Raw genomic sequence first — 20,760 nt, forward strand, 5'->3', positions numbered from 1 at the left:
CTTTAAAATATGCGGAGAAGCAGAGAAGTTGCATAGGATTTCACCATGCTGCCATGCACAGTAATCATATCACAAGTACAGGTGGACAGACCCATGTATGCAAAAGCCAGGCAGAAGAAATCATCCACAGGAAAAATCAACGACCCAAAACAATGCCAAGACATTGGGCTCTATTTACAAAACTTCTCATAAATGACTTATTTATCAGCTAACTGATAAAAATAACCTTTCAGCACATTTACAAGCAAAATAATCACACAAGTTGCCCCTGATTGACGTAATTTCAATATTACTTTTCTTACCGTAATTATATTTTTGCTCTTTGGAAGCTTAAAAATGTAACAGAGATAAGGTGAAAAAAAAAGGAAAAAATGCTTTGTGAATCATGCCCACTGTGCAAAATGTAAATAAAAATAGATAGCGATAATATGCAAATTATGTTACTCCTGTGTTCAGTTGGAAATAGTACAAGTACAACAATAAATGTTGAAATTGAGAATGGTTTTTGTTTTTTAGAAAATGTATGTTGATTTTGAATTTGGTACCATCAACACATTTCACAAAAGTTAGGACAGAAGCAATGCTGGAGAAAATACAGTATGCAAAGCTAAAAAAGAACAAATAACCTAGTCAAACATTTAAAAACTAATTAGGTTAACTGGCAACAAGTCAGCATCATTATCCCTGAAATGACGAGTCACTAATAAGTAAACGAGGAGAGTAGCACACCATAGTGGCTGCCTATCTGTCGACTACATTTTCCGCCCAGATAGCACTGCTGGGCAAATCTGGATGGCATGCAGCAGATTTCTGCAGCACACACCCAAATCACTATAGCCATGCACGGCTTAGTGATTCGGGCTGCGTCTTTGCAACACAACAGGAGCCGTGGCCGAATCAGAGAAGTCCGTGGCTCCCAGTGCAAACCGGCCCACAGTCAAAATAATGTCAAAATAATGTTTTTCAGTGTGAATTTGTAAAATATTTAGGAATTTCATCATCTTAAAAAGATTCAGAAAATATTTGTGTACCAGGGACAAGGCCAAAAGCCAACATTGGCTAGCTGTGATCATCAGGCATCATTCCTTTGAAAAAAAAATCTGTGGTTGAAAGCACTGCATGATCTCAGGAAAACTTTTGAAAACTGTTGTCTGTTAACATATTACCACTCATTCAAATGATTGAGTAGAAACAACTGCTTATTTAACTGATACAATCAAATGATTCTGATCAGCCATTCTACATCATTTTGTACTGTTCAGTGCAGTACAAAACAATTTATTTGAGCCTAATTTAACAGAAATTTTCTAACCTACCCATTTGCATTTTTAAATGATCAAACCCTGAAAAGTGATCAGCAATTACCGATTAGTCCTCACAGCTGCAGCAGTTTTCAAAAGACTTGATCAACTTTTTTTAGAAGATAAATATAAGACTAAAGCTGGCCATACACTGGTCGGTGTGGCCATCAGATAGATCCCTCTTATATCATTATCTGATCAGAGAGGGATCTATCTGATCGAATCCTTCCACACACTGTACACAGATCTTCAATTGATTTGATTGAAAATCTGTGCGTATTGCCTGATGGGTCCCCAGGTCTCCCAGTCCCTCCTCCCTGGGCTGTGCAAAGTGTAGGGACAGCTTGCTCTCACCTGTACATAGCGTGGTTCTGGTGTCTGCACTCCCCACCAGCTGCTCCTTCCTGTCTCACCACTCCTTAACAAATGCTATACAGGGCAAACACTGGGGGGCACCGTTGCATGGTACATGCAACGGTGCCCCCCAGTGTTTGCCCTGTATAGCATTTTAGGTGACCTCAAGAAAAAGAAAGGAGCAGCTGGTGGGGAGAGACCACACTTAAAACAGGGGTGGAGGTGCCCAATGCATAAACAATAGGCTAATAAAGCTGTTGATCTTATAAACAGAGAGGTAATCTTACCTCTCTGGGAGAATTTGGACCAGCCTATTAAAAAAAAGGTCTTATTTGGGTACATAAAATTGACAATGCGTTTTACGGGTGCTTGCCCGCTTTCCATGGTGAGTGAGAAAAAAAAACAGGTGCCTACAATAAATTGTATACATATTCTAACAATTATTATATAAAAACAGCCATACAGGGAGTGCAGAATTATTAGGCAAATGAGTATTTTGACCACATCATCCTCTTTATGCATGTTGTCTTACTTCAAGCTGTATAGGCTCGAAAGCCTACTACCAATTAAGCATATTAGGTGATGTGCATCTCTGTAATGAGAAGGGGTGTGGTCTAATGACATCAACACCCTATATCAGGTGTGCATAATTATTAGGCAACTTCCTTTCCTTTGACTTGACAGGCTCAAAAAAGTCAAAAATAGTGAGATATCTTGCAAAGGGATGCAGCACTCTTAAAATTGCAAAGCTTCTGAAGCGTGATCATCGAACAATCAAGCGTTTCATTCAAAATAGTCGACAAGGTCGCAAGAAGCGTGTGGAAAAGCCAAGGCGCAAAATAACTGCCCATGAACTGAGAAAGTCAAGCGTGCAGCTGCCAAGATGCCACTTGCCACCAGTTTGGCCATATTTCAGAGCTGCAACATCACTGGAGTATCCAAAAGCACAAGGTGCGCAATACTCAGTGACATGGCCAAGGTAAGAAAGGCTGAAAGACGACCACCACTGAACAAGACACACAAGCTGAAACGTGAAGACTGGGCCAAGAAATATCTCATTTTTGTAAGGTTTTATGGACTGATGAAATGAGAGTGAGTCTTGATGGGCCAGATGGATGGGCCCATGGCTGGATTGGTAAAGGGCAGAGAGCTCCAGTTCGACTCAGACGCCAGCAAGGTGGAGGTGGAGTACTGGTTTGGGCTAGTATCATCAAAGATGAGCTTGTGGGGCCTTTTCGGGTTGAGGATGGAGTCAAGCTCAACTCCCAGTCCTACTGCCAGTTTCTGGAAGACACCTTCTTCAAGCTGTGGTACAGGAAGAAGTCTGCATCCTTCAAGAAAAACATGATTTTCATGCAGGACAATGCTCCATCACACGCGTCCAAGTACTCCACAGCGTGGCTGGCAAGAAAGGGTATAAAAGAAGAAAAACTAATGACATGGCCTCCTTGTTCACCTGATCTGAACCCCATTGAGAACCTGTGGTCCATCATAAAATGTGAGATTTACAAGGAGGGAAAACAGTACACCTCTCTGAACAGTGTCTGGGAGGCTGTGGTTGCTGCTGCACGCAATGTTGATGGTGAACAGATCAAAACACTGACAGAATCCATGGATGGCAGGCTTTTGAGTGTCCTTGCAAAGAAAGGTGGCTATATTGGTCACTGATTTGTTTTTGTTTTGTTTTTGAATGTCAGAAATGTATATTTGTGAATGTTGAGATGTTATATTGGTTTTACTGGTAAAAATAAATAGTTGAAATGGGTATATATTTGCTTTTTGTTAAGATGCCTAATAATTATGCACAGTAATAGTCACCTGCACACACAGATATCCCCCTAAAATAGCTAAAACTAAAAACAAACTAAAAACTACTTTCAAAAATATTCAGCTTTGATACTAATGAGTTTTTTGGGTTCATTGAGAACATGGTTGTTGTTCAATAATAAAATTATTCCTCAAAAATACAACTTGCCTAATAATTCTGCACTCCCTGTAAGGGCCCGTTCACACTTATAATCGCAAAACGCGATTAACGCAGAAAAATCACTGGACACTGCGGCGGTTTTGGAGTGATCGCGATTAGCGCTAATCACGATCGCTAAACGCTCGTCGCCGGCAAACCGCTGCATGCAGCGCGGTTATCACTAACCGCAACCGCAGCAGTGAGAACACTGCCACTTGCTACATTGTGTAGCGGTTTTTGCAAAACCGCTAGCGGTTTGCCATGAGCGGGAATCGCGCGATTCCCGCTAAGGTGAGAACGGGCCCTTACAGTTTACAAAAACCTTTATCATATACCTCTGTAATGATAGTAAATATTCATAACATTCTGCAGTCACAACTATTTATTGGTATAATCAATTCAGTATTTTTAGGGTTACTTATACCAGTTTTGTGTAAATATGATGCATATGACATATATCAAAAGAATATATATGTGTAACAATCGGTGTAACACAGAGAGGGTCTGATTACCAGGGAACTGCAATCATACTTCTCCTCCCTCATATCCTCCCACTTGCACAATCCAAAGCGCCTGTTCAGTACTTTCAACTCCCTTCTCTGTCCACCCCCTCCTCCTCCTTCTTCATGCTTATCAGCTGAAGAATTTGCAACATACTTTACAGATAAAATTGCAAAAATCCGTAGTGTGTTTTCCACGCAGACATCAAACTCCATCTCCACTCCTCTTGTTGACTGCTCTCTTTCCAGTTTCTCTCCACTCTCTGAACATTTGCTCTCTTCCCTTATCTCCAAATCCCATCTAACCACCTGTTCTTTGGATCCTATCCCATCACATCTCATTCCACAGCTATCCACATCCCTCATCCCTGCCCTAACATCGCTGTTTAACCTATCCCTCTCCACCGGAATTTTTCCATCCTCACTCAAGAGGGCTGTTGTAACACCACTACTTAAAGGGGAACTGAAGAGAGAGGTATATGGAGGCTGTCATGTTTATTTCCTTTTAGACAATACCAGTTGCCTGGCAGCCCTGCTGATCCTCTGCCTCTAATACTATTAGCCATAGCCCCTGAACAAGCATGCAGCAGATCAGGTGTTTCAGTGGTTCAGACTTAGAAGTCTGATCTGACAAGACTAGCTGCATGCTTGTTTCTGGTTTTAATCAGATACTACTGCAGAGAAATAGACCAGCAGGGCTGCCAGGCAACTGGTATTGATTAAAAGGAAATAAACATGACAGCCTCCATATACCTCTCTCTTCAGTTCCCCTTTAAAAAACCATCTCTAGACCCCACCGAACTTGCTAACTACCGCCCAGTGTCACTTCTTCCATTTGCATCTAAATTACTTGAACGCCACATCCATGCAGAACTAAGTCAGTATTTATCTGCAAATTCCTTGCTCGATCAGTTCCAATCTGGCTTCCGACCAAACCACTCCACAGAAACAGCCCTCACCAAAGTAGCTAATGATCTCCTCACAGCTAAATCCAAAGGCTATTATTCCATACTCATCCTTCTAGATCTGTCATCAGCATTCGACACTGTCGACCACACTCTACTCCTACAGATCCTTCATCTATAGGAATAAAGGACCTCTCTCTCTCCTGGATATCTTCCTACCTCTCTGGAAGGTCTTTCACTGTTTCTTATTCAGATCAGGCCTCCTCTTCACATCCTCTGTCTGTAGGGGTACCTCAAGGCTCTGTCCTCGGTCCCCTCCTCTTCTCCATCTACATGCACGGTCTTGGTAACTTAATCAGCTCATTTGGTTTCCAATACCACCTATATGCAGACGATACACAACTGTACCTCTCGGCCCCAGACCTTAAAGGATTTACGAGGCGAATTGCTTAAAAAAAGTTATGTACCTCATTGCTAAAGCAGACCTCAGGGCAGACGAACAGCACCTTCCTTTTCACTATCAGGTGCTTTATCCTTCTAATCCAGGTTACATTGCAGCTCCCGACCCTCCTCAGGGTCGCCCGAGCAGAATCGCCGCTTTAAAAATCTAACTCCTACGCAGCTTGCATAGCCGTGGCTGCTCAGGACTACAGCCCCGCTCGTGTCCGTCCTCACTCCGTGCGCTCTATTATACGTCATGTGGGCGGCTCCACATGACCACCCACATGACGAACTACACTGCCAGCCAGCCGCGCCCCCTCCGCAGAGAATACAAGCGCTGAGCGAGTGAGTACCTGCTCGCTCAGCGCTTGTATTCTCTGTCGAGGGGGCGCGGCTGGCTGGCAGTGTAGTTCGTCATGTGGGTGGTCATGTGGAGCCGCCCACATGACGTATAATAGAGCGCACGGAGTGAGGGCGGACACGAGCGGGGCTGTAATCCTGAGCAGCCACGGCTATGCAAGCTGCGCAGGAGTTAGATTTTTAAAGCGGCGATTCTGCTCGGGCGACCCTGAGGAGGGTCGGGAGCTGCAATGTAACCTGGATTAGAAGGATAAAGCACCTGATAGTGAAAAGGAAGGTGCTGTTCGTCTGCCCTGAGGTCTGCTTTAGCAATGAGGTACATAACTTTTTTTAAGCAATTCGCCTCGTAAGTCCTTTAACTCCCTCCTCACCCGGGTTCCCGACTGCCTGTCCGCTATCTCCTCTTTCATGTCCTCTCGTTTCTTAAAACTTAATATGAATAAAACTGAACTAATAGTCTTTCCACCATCCCTGTCCACCCCTTTGCCTGATATTACAATAAATGTTAACAACACGTCTATAACATCAGTTCCCAAAGCACGGTGCTTGGGGGTAATATTTGATTCCTCTCTCTCTCATTTACTCCTCACATTAACTCCCTAACCAGCTCCTGCCATTTCCAACTGAAAAACATAGCACGTATCCGACCTTTTCTCTCCCATGACACAACCAAAATGTTAGTACATGCTCTTATTATATCTCGATTGGACTATTGCAATATATTGCTTGGTGGACTTCCAACTAACCGACTAACACCGCTCAATTCTGTACTGAACTCTGCTGCTCGACTCATTCATCTCTCCTCTCGCTCTTCCTCTGCTGACCCTCTCTGTCAAGCTCTTCACTGGCTACCAATTAATGAGAGGATTCAGTTCAAACTCTTAACCATAACCTACAAAGCTCTCCACAATCTCTCTCCCCTGTACATCTCCTCACTAGTCTCCAGATACCAACCCAACCGCAATCTCAGATCTGCACACGAGCTTCTTCTATCCTCTTCTACAATTACCTCCTCACATTCACGTGTACAAGACTTCTCACGTGCCTCACCCCTCCTCTGGAATGCCCTTCCACAACACATCCGCCACTCTTCCACCTTCGAAATCTTTAAACGCTCCCTCAAAACCCACCTTTTCCGACAAGCATATTCTCTAGCTTAGGCCATGCACCCACTAAATAACCTAATTACGCACTGCCTGTACATATACTGTATACTTCGCCCACCTCTTGTTTCCACCCCATTCCTTTAGATTGTAAGCTCGCAAGGGCAGGGCTCTCACCCTTTTGTGTCATGGAATGTTATTAATTCAATTGCTTGCACACTGTTAGAAATTTATACATTTTAGTCATCCTGTTAAATTAAGTTGTAATCAGCAGTGCTGTATCTTGTATCAGTGTTCATATTTCATGTATATCATTGTCTGTATCATTATGTATCCCTTGTTTGTTTTCTTACATTGTACAGCGCCACGGAATATGTTGGCGCTTTATAAATAAATAAATAATAATAATACCCGATTATCGATGATCTGCAGTATCACCGATAATCAGATATATCTACTAACCTCTGGACACCTGAGATAACGAGTGAGTGTTAAGTGCAACAGCAATACTTTGAGTACTGCACAGAAGTATGTTCCTTCCGATGGCCTAGACTCTCCCGGGGGAGGAGCTAGGCTGAGAGGAGGAAGGACAGAGCGTGAGTGACACCAGTAAGAGGATGTCACTAACAGGTCTGGGAACTGCCTCTAACAGTAAGGCCAGTTCTCGAGGTCGGCAAGCCAGGTCGTTAACACACAGACTGATAAGGTACAGATTCAGGAGACAGATACGGAATCCAATAAACAGGCAGGGTTTGGCAACGGAGTATCAGAATAGCAAGGTACAGAATCAGGAGGCCAATACAGAGTCCAGGAACGAGCAGAGTTTGGCAACAGGATATCAGAAATAACAAGGTACAGAATCAGAGTTCAGAGGGATAGTCAGGCAGGCAGAAGGTCATAACAAATAATACAGTTCAATATTCCTGACGCTAAGGTGTGAGTTCCTTGATCGTCAACACCTTTGGAAACTATGCTAGAACACAGATACAGACAAGGTCTGAGTGCTACCACGTAGTGATTGCAACGCCAGACACCAGAGAAATGACCAGCACCCAGTATATATACCACAGCGCTCTCCAGCGCCACCCCTAAGTGCTGGACCAATGGGGAATGGTGAAAATGTCAGCTGACCAGCTTGGTCAGCTGACTCTTCTCTGGCTGTCATATAAGCTCTGCCTCTCAACGCGCGCGCGCGTCCTTCTGAACCTGTGTGGACTAGCAGTCCCAGCCACACTAGACATGTTTTGCAAAGTATCAGCTGATTCGGGCGCGGGAGCCGTCGCACCACTTTCCAAGCAATCGGCGGACTCCCCGCGTCCAACCACCATGTCAGGGGTATCGCTATGCGTACAAACCGCCGCGTCCAACGCGGACTCCACCGCTCTGCCTGTGCGGCATGCGGCGGTTTCTTCGCGTTGTGCCGCCATGTTGGACGCGGAAACAGCCGCCTCACCCTGAACACTTGCGGCGGCTTTTCCGCATTTCTTCACAGTACCCCCCTGAGGAGTGGACTCCGGACAGCTCCTACCAGGTTTCTCAGGATGCAACTCGTGGAACTCCCTTCTCAATTTATCCGCATGCATGCGACATTCAGGTACCCATGATCTCTCCTCAATACCATACCCTTTCCAATGCACCAGATACTGTACTGAGTTCTGAACTATCCATGAGTCTAAAATTTTCTCTACTTCGTACTCAGGTTGGTCATCTATCATCACGGGAGGAGGAGGAGTGGGACCCACATGGACTGCTGGTTTAAGCAAGGACACGTGAAAGGATCTTACACCCCGCATGCTGGCAGGGAGATCAATGGCATAAGTAACATTGTTGATCTTTCTAGTTACTGGAAATGGACCCACAAACCTGGGCCCCAACTTGGCTGAGGGCTGTTTCAAAGTCAAGTGACGCGTGGATACCCAGACTAAGTCTCCTGGTTGAAACCTCCACTCTAAGGAACGTCTTTTGTCAGCTTGACTTTTCTGACTTTGAAATGCCTTCTCCAAATTATTTTTCACGATCCACCACATGTCTTTAAATGACCTTTGCTAGGCCTCCAGAGCTGGAAACGGAGTGGAGGCGACTGGCAATGGGGAGAATTTGGGCAACTTCCCGGTCACTATCTGAAATGGACAAAATCCCGAGGAGGAACTTTTCAAATTATTGTGCGCAAATCAGTGGTGCTCTCACGAATGGCCGTGATCACGGGTACGCGTGATTCACGGCCATTTTTCCGCATCACGAAGACCGTGATCTGGATGCCGTGATCCGCATGGATCACGACATCGCGTCAAATCCGGATCATGGCATGCGTACAAAAAGACGGGTCACGACCCATAATCACGGCCTTGATGCGCCCGTGATACGGATTTTTCCCATTACATGTCACTGGGCCAATCAGAGGCCCCTGACGCAGGCTAGAGCGACCAATCACAGGAGGGGAGGCTACATGCGGATTTTTATGTCCGCATTGCCTACTGATACGCATGCGCAGTTAGTCAGTACGGGTACCCACTGATACGCATTGAACAATACGACACGTACATACATGCAGATTTTTATGTCCGCATTGACTACTGATACGCTTGCGCATGCGCAAACTCAGCTATTCAACACGTACATTTGTACGCATGGCGGCATGGCGATACGCATGAAGCATTACGGGTTACGACTGCCCACGACACGACATTGCGGATTTCTACAATGCTGAACACGGGTCGAGCCGGTTGCGGAAAAAAATACGTCACGCAATCACGGGTAGATACGGATGCGGCTCCAATAATCACGGCCGCATGCGGATCCGTGATTGGGGGGTATCCGAGCATCACTGGCGCGAATTCCGCGAAGGGCAAAAACTTGACCAAATCATTCTGTGCTTCTGCAACGTAACACCTCAAAAACTGCTCCAATGATTGATTGACCCTTTCGGTCTGACCATTGGTCTGTGGGTGGTAGCCCGACGAAAATGACAGTTCCATGCCCATTTGGTGACAAAATGCCCTCCAAAATCTCGAAACAAATTGGACTCCCCGATCTGACACTATGTTTTCCGGGATGCCATGCAATCGGAAAACGTGGCTCATGAACAAATCGGCCAACTCCTGGGCCGAAGGGAGTCCTTTCAAGGGCACAAAATGGGCCATTTTACTAAAGCGGTCGACTACCACCCAAATGACCGACATGCCCTCAGACCTGGGAAGCTCACCCACAAAATCCATAGACAAGTGGGTCCACGGTTCACTCGGGGTGGGCAAGGGCTGCAACGTTCCCACAGGTGCCAGCCGGGAGGGCTTACTTTTCGCACACACGCCACATTCCCTAACATACTCCTTACAGTCTGTTGCCACAGATGGCCACCAAGCACACCTGGCAACCAAATCCTGTGTTCTGGAGGCCCCAGGGTGTCCCGCGTTCTTGTGTGAGTGGAACATTTGCAATATCTGAAGACGGAATGGTAGTGGTATAAACATAACTCCCTCGGGCTTCCCCTCCGGGACGTCCTGCTGGAAAGGGCTTAAAGTCACTATCCAGTCTTCCCAAGTCTCAGTTGTTGCCAGTACTAGTTTCTGTGGGACAATGGTCTCTGGGGCGGAGGGCTGTGCTGTCTCCGGTTCAAAGCATTTGGACAGGGCATCTGCCTTAATGTTTTTGCTACCCGGAGTATACGTAATTACAAATCTGAACCTCGAGAAGAACAATGACCATCGAGCCTGACGGGGGCTTAATCTCTTGGCTCCCTCGATGTATTCTAAATTTTTGTGATCAGTGTAAACTGTAATCGTGTGTTCTGCTCCTTCCAACCAATGACGCCATTCTTCAAAGGCCAATTTGATGGCCAGGAGCTCCCTGTTGCCTATATCGTAGTTCCTCTCTGCTGGAGAGAACCTACGAGAAAAATAGGCACATGGGTGCAATCTACCCTGCAACCCTGACCGCTGGGACAGCACAGCCCCTACCCCGACCTCCGAGGCGTCTACCTCAACAATAAAGGGATAGGAGGTGTCAACGTGTCTTAAGATGGGTGCAGAGCAAAACAAGTCTTTCAAGGTGGAGAATGCATGCAGAGCTTCTGGAGACCAGTGGGTAGTATCTGCCCCTTTTTTAGTGAGACTGGTGAGGGGTGCAATGACAGTGGAGTACCCCTTTATGAACCTTCTATAGTAATTGGCAAAGCCTAAAAATCTCTGAAGAGATTTTAACCCCACTGGTTGAGGCCATTCCAACACGGCCGCGACTTTGGCAGGATCCATAGACAAGCCTGAGGTGGAAATTATTTACCCTAAAAAGGCGACAGACGTTACCTCGAAGATGCACTTCTCCAATTTAGCGTAAAGCATGTTCTGCCTTAGTTTGTCCAATACAAATCTGACGTGTGTCCTGTGCTCAGAGAGGTTGTTTGAAAAAATAAGTATATCATCTAGGTATACTAACACGAATTTGCCCAACACCTCCCTGAATACCTCATTAATTAGTTCTTGGAAGACGGCCGGGGCGTTACACAGCCCGAAGGCATTGCCTCTGAAGACGCTCAGGAGAGCGAAACAGTCGTAAGGCGGCCCCCACTGCTCCCACCTCACCCCACAGCCATTTGAAGTATCGGGTAGGACCTATCTCATTTTAAATTGTTTTGCAATCTGCATGAAGCCGAAAAATAAAGCTTTTTTATGCTGCTTAAGCCTGCATGTGCCGACTATCCCTCTACCTACTGCTACAGCCCGAAGGGCATCACCAGGTACTCGTAATGCCCGTCGGGCGTGTTAAAGGCCGTCTTCCATTCATCGCCCTTTCTAATCCGCACCAGGTTGTATGCACCCCGTAAATCCAACTTTGAAAAGATCTTAGCGTCTGTAACCTGTGTAAACAAGTCATCTATCAGGGGCAAAGGGTAGCGATTCTTCACTGTGATTTTATTCAGGTCCCGGTAATCAATACATGGCCGCAGGCCTCCGTCTTTTTTCTTAAAAAAAAAAAACCCTGCGCCAGCGGGCGACCGGGAAGGACGAATGAATACCTTGGCTAAGTTTTCACAAATGTACTCCTGCATGGCCACTTTCTCTGGCCCAGAGAAATTGTAGAGGTGACCCCTCGGGGGCATACAACCAGATCGGAGATCGATGGGGCAATCAAACGGGCGATGTGGAGGTAATTTATCAGCAGCCTTGGGACAGAACACATCAGAATATTCAGCATATTGTACTGGTACCCCCTCCAAATGAATCTTGGCCTGGCCCAGTGTCACCCTCCCCAAACACTGCTGAAAACAATGATTAGACCAGCTAGTTAGCTGACCAGTAGCCCAATTGATCTGTGGGGAGTGAAGGTGCAACCATGGCATGCCAAGGATGACTGTGGAGGTGTTCATGTGTAACACAAAAAACTGCAGTCTCTCTGTATGCAACACCCCTATAGTAACCTCCACCTCGGGTGTCTGAGACAGTGGATGATCACTTTGCAGGGGGTAGTCATCTACTGCCGTAACCTGAATGGGTGGTTTCACCGGGTGAGCGGAATACCCAATCTCTTAGCAAATTCTAAATCCATAAAATTAGCTGCTTTGCCTGAATCAACAAAAGCCTCAGAAACCTCAGTTCTATCTTCCCATGTAACTGTACAAGGAAGAAGTAATCGTTTATCTTCCAGGGGTAAAAGTCGCGTGCCTAGGGTGTTACCCCCTACAACTCCTAGGCGGTAGCGTTTCCCGACTTATTAGGGCAATTACGTACTCTATGACCCCCCTCTGCGCAGTAAAGGCACAGCTGCTCAGACATCCTACGTCTTCGCTCCACTTGAGATAGTTTCGACCGACCAATTTGCATTGGTTCCGATGGAGGCGAGACGGGAGGAGGTGGAGTTGCTGGAGGTGCAGCGTAGGACACCATTCTTACACGGTTACTACCCCAGGTCTGTTTCTGGTAACGCAGCCTGCGGTCGACTCGAATGGCCGATGAAATGGCCTCATCGACTGTTTTAGGTTCAGGCAGACCTAACATGAGATCTGAGACCTCATCTGACAACCCTGATAAGAAACAATCTAAGAGGGCATAGGTGTCCCACCTGGCTGAAACTGACCACCTCCTAAATTCGGCTGCGTAATCCTCGACCGGACCCTTGCCTTGACGCAAAAGCTTGAGCTTCCGCTCAGAAGTCGCAGCAAGGTCTGGGTCGTCGTAAATTACTGCCATAGCTTTAAAAAATTCATCCACTGATGTGAGGGCTAAGTCTCTGGTGGGCAAACTGTACGCCCACATCTGAGAATCGCCTGATAACAAAGTCTTAATGAATGTGACCCTTTGGGCCACAGTTCCCGAAGATCGGGGTTTCAACTCAAAGTAAGATAACACTCTACTTCTAAAATTTCGGAAGTCTGATCTGTGACCAGAAAATTTCTCAGGTACAGGCAAACGCATGTCAGAGCTAGGAGGGGATCGCACCTCATCCACTGCTGTCTGGAGGGTTTGTAAAGAACCAGACAAGGCTTCATTCATAGCCTTGTGACTACCCAGCACTTGATTGATGTTGTCCACCGAAGTGGCAAGTGCGCCCAGACGGTCAGAGTGTGCGTCCATTTATATTTTGGTCTGGCGTTCTGTAACAATCGGTGTAACACAGAGAGGGTCTGATTACCAGGGAACTGCAGTATCACCGAGAATACAGAATATACCCGATTATCGATGATCTGCAGTATCACCGATAATCAGATATATCTACTAACCTCTGGACACCTGAGATAACGAGTGAGTGTTAAGTGCAACAGCAATACTTTGAGTACTGCACAAAAGTATGTTCCTTCCGATGGCCTAGACTCTCCCGGGGGAGGAGCTAGGCTGAGAGTAGGAAGGACAGAGCGTGAGTAACACCAGTGAGAGGATGTCACTAACAGGTCTGGGAACTGCCTCTAACAGTAAGGCCAGTTCTCGAGGTTGGCAACGACGGCAAGGCAGGTCGTTAACACACAGACTGATAAGGTACAGATTCAGGAGACAGATACGGAATCCAATAAACAGGCAGGGTTTGGCAACGGAGTATCAGAATAGCAAGGTACAGAATCAGGAGGCCAATACAGAGTCCAGGAACGAGCAGAGTTTGGCAACAGGATATCAGAAATAACAAGATACAGAATCAGAGTTCAGAGGGATAGTCAGGCAGGCAGAAGGTCATAGCAAATAATACAGTTCAATATTCCTGACGCTAAGGTGTGAGTTCCTTGATCGTCAACACCTTTGGAAACTATGCTAGAACACAGATACAGACAAGGTCTGAGTGCTACCACGTAGTGATTGCAACGCCAGACACCAGAGAAATGACCAGCACCCAGTATATATACCACAGCGCTCTCCAGCGCCACCCCTAAGTGCTGGACCAATGGGGAATGGTGAAAATGTCAGCTGACCAGCTTGGTCAGCTGACTCTTCTCTGGCTGTCATATAAGCTCTGCCTCTCAACGCGCGCGCGTCCTTCTGAACCTGTGTGGACTAGCAGTCCCAGCCACACTAGACATGTTTTGCAAAGTATCAGCTGATTCGGGCGCGGGAGCCGCCGCACCGCTTTCCAAGCAAGCGGCGGACTCCCCGCGTCCAACCACCATGTCAGGGGTATCGCTATGCGTACAAACCGCCGCGTCCAACGCGGACTCCACCGCTCTGCCTATGCGGCATGCGGCGATTTCTTCGCGTTGTGCCGCCATGTTGGACGCAGAAACAGCCGCCTCAGCCTGAACACTTGCTGCGGCTTTTCCGCGTTTCTTCACAATATGTATATATAAACATTTGCATTGCAGTTGAAAAGTGAATGAAAAGTGTGTTTAAAATGCATAAAACATTGTTTTCAAAAGTGCATATTCTTGTGTTATTAATTTGCCTATATTTCTTAATGAGGTACTGAGTGCCTAAACGATTGAGATAAGAAAGGTCTGGAACATAATTGTAAATATGCATAACAATCTGCAGTCAAAAAAATTCATTGGTATAGTCAATTCAGTATTCTTAGGGTTAATCATACCAGCTTTATGAAAATATGATGAATGACATATGTTTATATACATAATATATAGACATTACAGTTGAAAAGTGAATGAAAATTGTATTCAAAAGTGCATATTCTTGTGTTATTAATTTGCCTATATTTCTTAATGAAATGCTGAGTGCTTACAAAATTGGGATAAAAATGTTGGGGGTAAAAGAGGTTTGCATAATAACTGCATTGGAAAATGCATATACCTTGTATTGATTTCCATCATTTGCATATGCTTGGCTCAATTTGTATATATTTTAATATCTTTTGAACGGGTTTAGTGCTTTAAAAGCCCTAACTGGAAAGTGCATATACCTTGTATTAGTTTTCTCATTACATGATAGACTATATTTGCATATATTAAAAATGTGCTTTAAAAAAACTTGATCATTCAAAAGGTGCTGGGTGCTTTAAAAGCTTAATTAGTATTGCTATTGCTTCAGGCTTCTAATGAAGTCAGTTTGATCCTGTGTATAAGTTAAATGTGCAGCATAGTATCAGTGTGTTAGATCATTGACCAGGATTGTGGATATCCAGGCTTACCTTAACTGCTATAGCTGTGTAGCATCTCTATGTGTGCTGCTCGCTCTTGTGCAGCGATTTATTATTTATTTATTATTTAGATTTATAAATCTAAATCTATTTTCAGCATGCCACTCCTGGAGCATCCCACCCATCTATGGGTTGTGACATCATGAAGTGTGATTGGTCTTTCCGCAGCAATTTTGGTAGTGCTTTCTGTCCTCAAATTGAGAAGACAGTGGTCATTTTGTCAAAGGTGGCTATTTTTAGAAGGGAATGTTTTCATTATACTAGGGGAGATGATAGCTTAATTAATGCCACTATTCAAATTTGGCTGGTTGGTTCAGTACTTTTGACTTATTTGGGATGCTGATGGGCTGTAATTAAATAGATTACATAGTTTAAATAAATGAAAAAAAGTGTTAAAATTGATTTTAAAAAATTGTAAAAATACAAAGAAATAAAATCTTTTGGCACTAATAGGATTAAAAAAACAATTACTGTTATTTGTTAATAATAATAATAATAATACTAATGGTAATAATAGTAAAAACATTAATACCAATAATAAATAACAATATAACATGGGGTCTTGAACTGTTCACTTGTTATTACAGTAAGTTATGTTCAATGCATTAATTTAACCAATCAGGGATCAGAGTTCTCAACAAATATCCAGCACATTTCTCTGCCTTGCAGTCTTTCCAATCTACGGTATTTATACTAGCTTCCTCTGTTATATGTTCTATTATGGTTACTGTTATTAGTCCTGCATTTTGGTTATGGTATTCCTTGAAATGCCATGATATATGGACACAAACCTGAACGGAGAAACTGGGATTGATCACAGTTTGAAGCAACACAGACACTGAGACAGGGCAATACTGTGCAAAAATGTTTATTTACAGTTGTGCATACAATATTATGCAAATTCAATGCAACCGCATGCATAACAAACTGTGTACAACAGTCAGGAAATGCGGTGACAGCTATACACAATGAGGCAACCACCACATACATACACACCATACAAACAAGGCAAGGTGCAAACCCCCAAAACCCTATCTATCAATCTACCTAAATATATTGAGGATATATACACAGGACAAATATATACAATATATATGTTACGGCCAGAACCCGAAGTTTGGCCAGAACTAGAAGTGGCCGGCCACTTCGGGTTCTGGCCGGCCAATGTGCGAACTGGCCGCTGCGCTGCGGCCAATGTGAGAAATGCAACAATTCCTGTAAAGTTAATGGGATGTTGTGGCCGCAGCGCAGCGGGCAAATGTATCACACATCTTTACTTTATTCAATGACATTAAGCCGACCGGCTTTTTCCCCGCTTTCTCTCTTCCCCTCGCCTCTCTCTCCTCCCCTCGCCTCTCTCTCTTCCTTCTCTTATGGGCAGCCGGGCGGGGGACACGCGTGTCCAGGAGAGTCGTTCGTCGCGGCAGGAGAGCAGAGCGGGGAGGCTGCAGACATCGCTTCTGCCAGCACCCGCTCTGCAAGAACGGCAGGATTCCCCTGCCGCGACGAACGACTCCGGAGGGACACGCGTGTCCCCCGCCCGGCTGCCCATAAGAGAAGAAGAGAGAGAGGCGGGGGGAGGAGGAGAGAGAGGCGGGGGGGGGGGGGGGAGGAGAGAGGCAGAGAAAAAGCCGGGCGGCTTAATGTCATTGAACAAAGTAAAGATGTGTGATACATTTGCCCGCTGCGCTGCGGCCACAACATCCCATTAACCTTACAGGAATTGTTGCATTTCTCACATTGGCCGCAGCGCAGCGGCCAGTTCGCACATTGGCCGGCCAGAACCCGAAGTGGCCGGCCACTTCTAGTTCTGGCCAAACTTCGGGTTCTGGCCGTAACATATACACCAATCGCAGTACAAGGAGGCAGGCAGAAAATCACAGTCAGAACAAAGCATAAAGTAGGCAACAATCGAGCAATCACAGTAGAAAAGGAGCAGGCAGGAATCGAGGTCAGACAGAAAATAGGTTCAGTAACAGAGTAGCAGACACAGGAATATGAGATACCATGAAACCAGGGTTGTCCAGATACTCAAGCTGGTGAGCGCAAAGTTCTGGCACAGGTTGCTCCTTGCAGGGCTCTTATATAAAGAGGACATGCATGATTGAAGCAAAGTCCATAGAGAGCAACCCTTGCATTGGCAGAGCTGTCTCCAGACAGCATAGAGCCCCTAGTGGTGGAACAATGAAAGTTCAGGTCATGCAAAGTCCCCAGAGCCACCTGCTGGTGGAATAAAGGAAGTTCATCAGCGTTCAACATAATGCTGCCACCAGCAGGCAGGAAGTGGCATGACCAGATTCCTAACATATACTGTGTATCTGATATCCTTTTTCTATATTTTGGCAAAAAAGTAAAAAAAAAAACAGCATTTTTGGATTGTTAATGACAATGTAGTCTCTTTTATCCTTGTATAGGGTGTCTTCCATGTGAGCTTCTTATGTTAGAATTTTCAGTAATTTTTGATAGTTTATTGATGGACATTACGTTAGGGTCTCATAATACTCTGTGTTCTGTAGCATGTTCTTTGCTTCTCTCATATATTGCTTCTGATTCATAACCACAATTCCTGCTTTGTCCACAAGTGGGGAGAGATGACGCTGGAATCGCCCTGTGGACAGAGGAGAGTAGCTTCGTCACTCGCTGCAAAATCGAACATCCCTAGTGATGTGCACCCGGCCCGCTGCCGATCTAGCACAATTTTCCATATGGCGAGATTGACCAAATCAACCAATAATCTGTAGATCGGGAATCATTTGTGGCATCGATTTCTCGCAGATTCAATCAAATGATCGAATCGGCCAGATATTGATGCAAAAAAGTGTGTATGGTCACTCTAAGGGTTCACATACACATGCAAATTTGATAGGTCAATCACTGGCCAGTATTACCACTTTGATGAAGTATGAGAGCTTACCTATATAATCATTTTATACTATTCAAAAACTGTTAGCCATCATACAACATGGAAGTGGTAAAATTGGCCAGTCATTGACCAATCAAAATTGCATGTGTGTATGCACCCTTAGGATACTCATACACTGCATCTATTGCCATGCAGTGCAATGGACGATATGATGCAATTACCTATTCCAATGGTACGTTCACATCTATGTTAGTACCGTGTTGCAGCAGATTACATTGGAATGACGCACAGCATGCTATAAGTATAATGGATGATGTGCCAGATTACAGTTGCGGTGAAGCACACTTCCATGCACTGTATGCTTCACTGTATGCATCACATCACATTCGTGGCACGCGATTGCAACTTTTCAATACTGCTGTGTTGCGATCCTATTTCTCTAGAAGCACAGCACAATATGCATAGTGTGAATGTACTGTACAATTAGTAGTCTGGCTATAAACAATCTGTTAGTATGAGTTGTTGATGAAATAATCCTCTTGTGTGTTGATCCATCTGCCTTGTCTGTAAACTTCTCTACTACAAGTGTAAGTTGAAGAGTAGTATTTCCACAGAACTATAACATAACTGTCTGTCGCAAGCAAATTGGGTGTTTCAGTTTGTCAGACCTGTCATAATAAATTAATTACAGGATGTTGCTTAAATGGCAGCAGCCTCTTGCACAGTTTAATATAGCTCAGTTTCCCCACTTCTATGCATTTGTGGTTAGATAAATCCTCAGAAAATGTACAGCTGCTACATACTAGTTCATATATATACTGTCTGTCACACTGCCATGATCTGCTTAGATGTTGCTGATACACCTTATTGGAGAGGAAATGTCTACAATGATATGTATGTGCTACTTTTATTTCTTGGTCAAAAGGGACACGCTTTTCTGGGTTTATATGTTCGTATGATAAATAACATAAAAGTTTAAAATTACTTTAAGTGGAATTAAACCTCAATTGTTTCACCAAGACATCTTTTCCGCAGGCAGCTGCAGGCGGTGAATTTACCGCCTGTAAGCTGTTCCTGTTCACCAGCATAGTGCTCGGCATGGGCGGTGTGGAAAGGAAACCCCCAATAGAGTTGCATCTGAGAACGGCGGTTGCTGTCCTCAGACGGGACAAGAGACTTTTTTTTGCCGACAGGTCATAGAGATGGCGCGAACAGCTTGCCGGCGAGCAGTATTCTGCAAACATCGGCTGTTCGCATACGCGGCGAACAGCAAACATTTGGCGTATTTGATTTGCCCCCTATACATTATTGAGCTAAACTCTGACCCCTTACCTCACAGTCAGCAGACACTTGGCAGCCAATCAGCTAGCATCCCTTCCTGGACCCCCACCCCCCTATCAAAAAGCAGTTGCGGTGGCCATATTAGATCAATTCTCTGCTGGCTGCTGACTGTTGTTGAGAGCAGGGACAGACTTGCTGCAGATAGGTAGGGAAAGTATTAGCTAGACCTGTGTTATTGTTCCTCACTTGCTGTGAAAGCACTCCAAACAGCCTGTTTGAGGGCTAGCACATCGGACTCCTGTGTTTTTTTTTGTGTGTGACACTCCACAGCCCACTGACACCCAGAGCTGTGTGCACTCTACTGCTGTTGCCTCATTAAGTTGCAGACACAGAACCACTCCAATGCATTGTTTCACTGTATTCTGATAGTACCATTGCATTTCCCTGTGTGAGACACTCCACAGCCCACTGACACCCAGAGCTGTGCATAATGATTTCTGCCCATTAGGGTTTAAAACCCAACTTTGCGTTAACTCTGCAATTTTTGGTGAGACTTTTGGCATGGATTCCCCTCTGGCATGCCCCTGTCCAGGTGTTAGACCCCTTGAAACTTTTCCATCACTTTTATGCCCAGAAAAAGTCTTTGTAGATTTTAAAATTCGCCTGTTCATTGAAGTCTATGGCGGTTCACCAGAATCGCCTGTTCGTGAACATTTTACGGAAGTTCGCGTTCACAGAAAATTCAATGTTCATGACATCTCTACCGGGTAATGTCACTGCCTGCAAATGTGACACATGTGGTTTCCAAATGTTGCCATTCAGCTGCATGTCATTGTAGCCAAAATGAGCAGTGCAGCTGCCAGGGGGAAAAAGACCTTAGTTGTATCTAGCAGCAGAAAAGTTCCCCACCCGCTTCCGCAAGTTGTTACTGCTGTCTTTGTCACTTTCTAGCTTAAACATGTAAAACATTGTGCAGCAATGTATGCTTTTCTCCTTGTATTGGAGTAAACACTGCTGTTTATTACCCAAGCTTCAGAACTGATCTGTTTCAGACAGCTGAATTCTGATTAGTTACAGTGACCAGATTTTTGTGGCCTCAACCTGGGACGGGTGGGGGGGGGGGGGCA

At 45.1% G+C, this 20,760-nt stretch overlaps 1 protein-coding gene across 2 annotated transcripts in view; it reads right to left on the reverse strand.

Moving 5' to 3' along the window:
• Nucleotides 1–17,935: 17,935 nt before the first annotated feature.
• Nucleotides 17,936–20,760, reverse strand: part of AHI1 (Abelson helper integration site 1) — a 359,799-nt gene continuing 356,974 nt past the window's right edge. For both annotated transcript variants that reach the window (XM_068231620.1, XM_068231621.1), the window contains one exon: nucleotides 17,936–18,097. In XM_068231620.1, the coding sequence (XP_068087721.1) occupies nucleotides 17,983–18,097 (115 nt within the window). In that variant the 3' untranslated portion in view covers nucleotides 17,936–17,982. The remainder of the gene's footprint in view (nucleotides 18,098–20,760) is intronic.

This window comes from Hyperolius riggenbachi, chromosome 4 (genome assembly GCF_040937935.1).
Source record: "Hyperolius riggenbachi isolate aHypRig1 chromosome 4, aHypRig1.pri, whole genome shotgun sequence".
NCBI lineage: Eukaryota > Metazoa > Chordata > Amphibia > Anura > Hyperoliidae > Hyperolius > Hyperolius riggenbachi.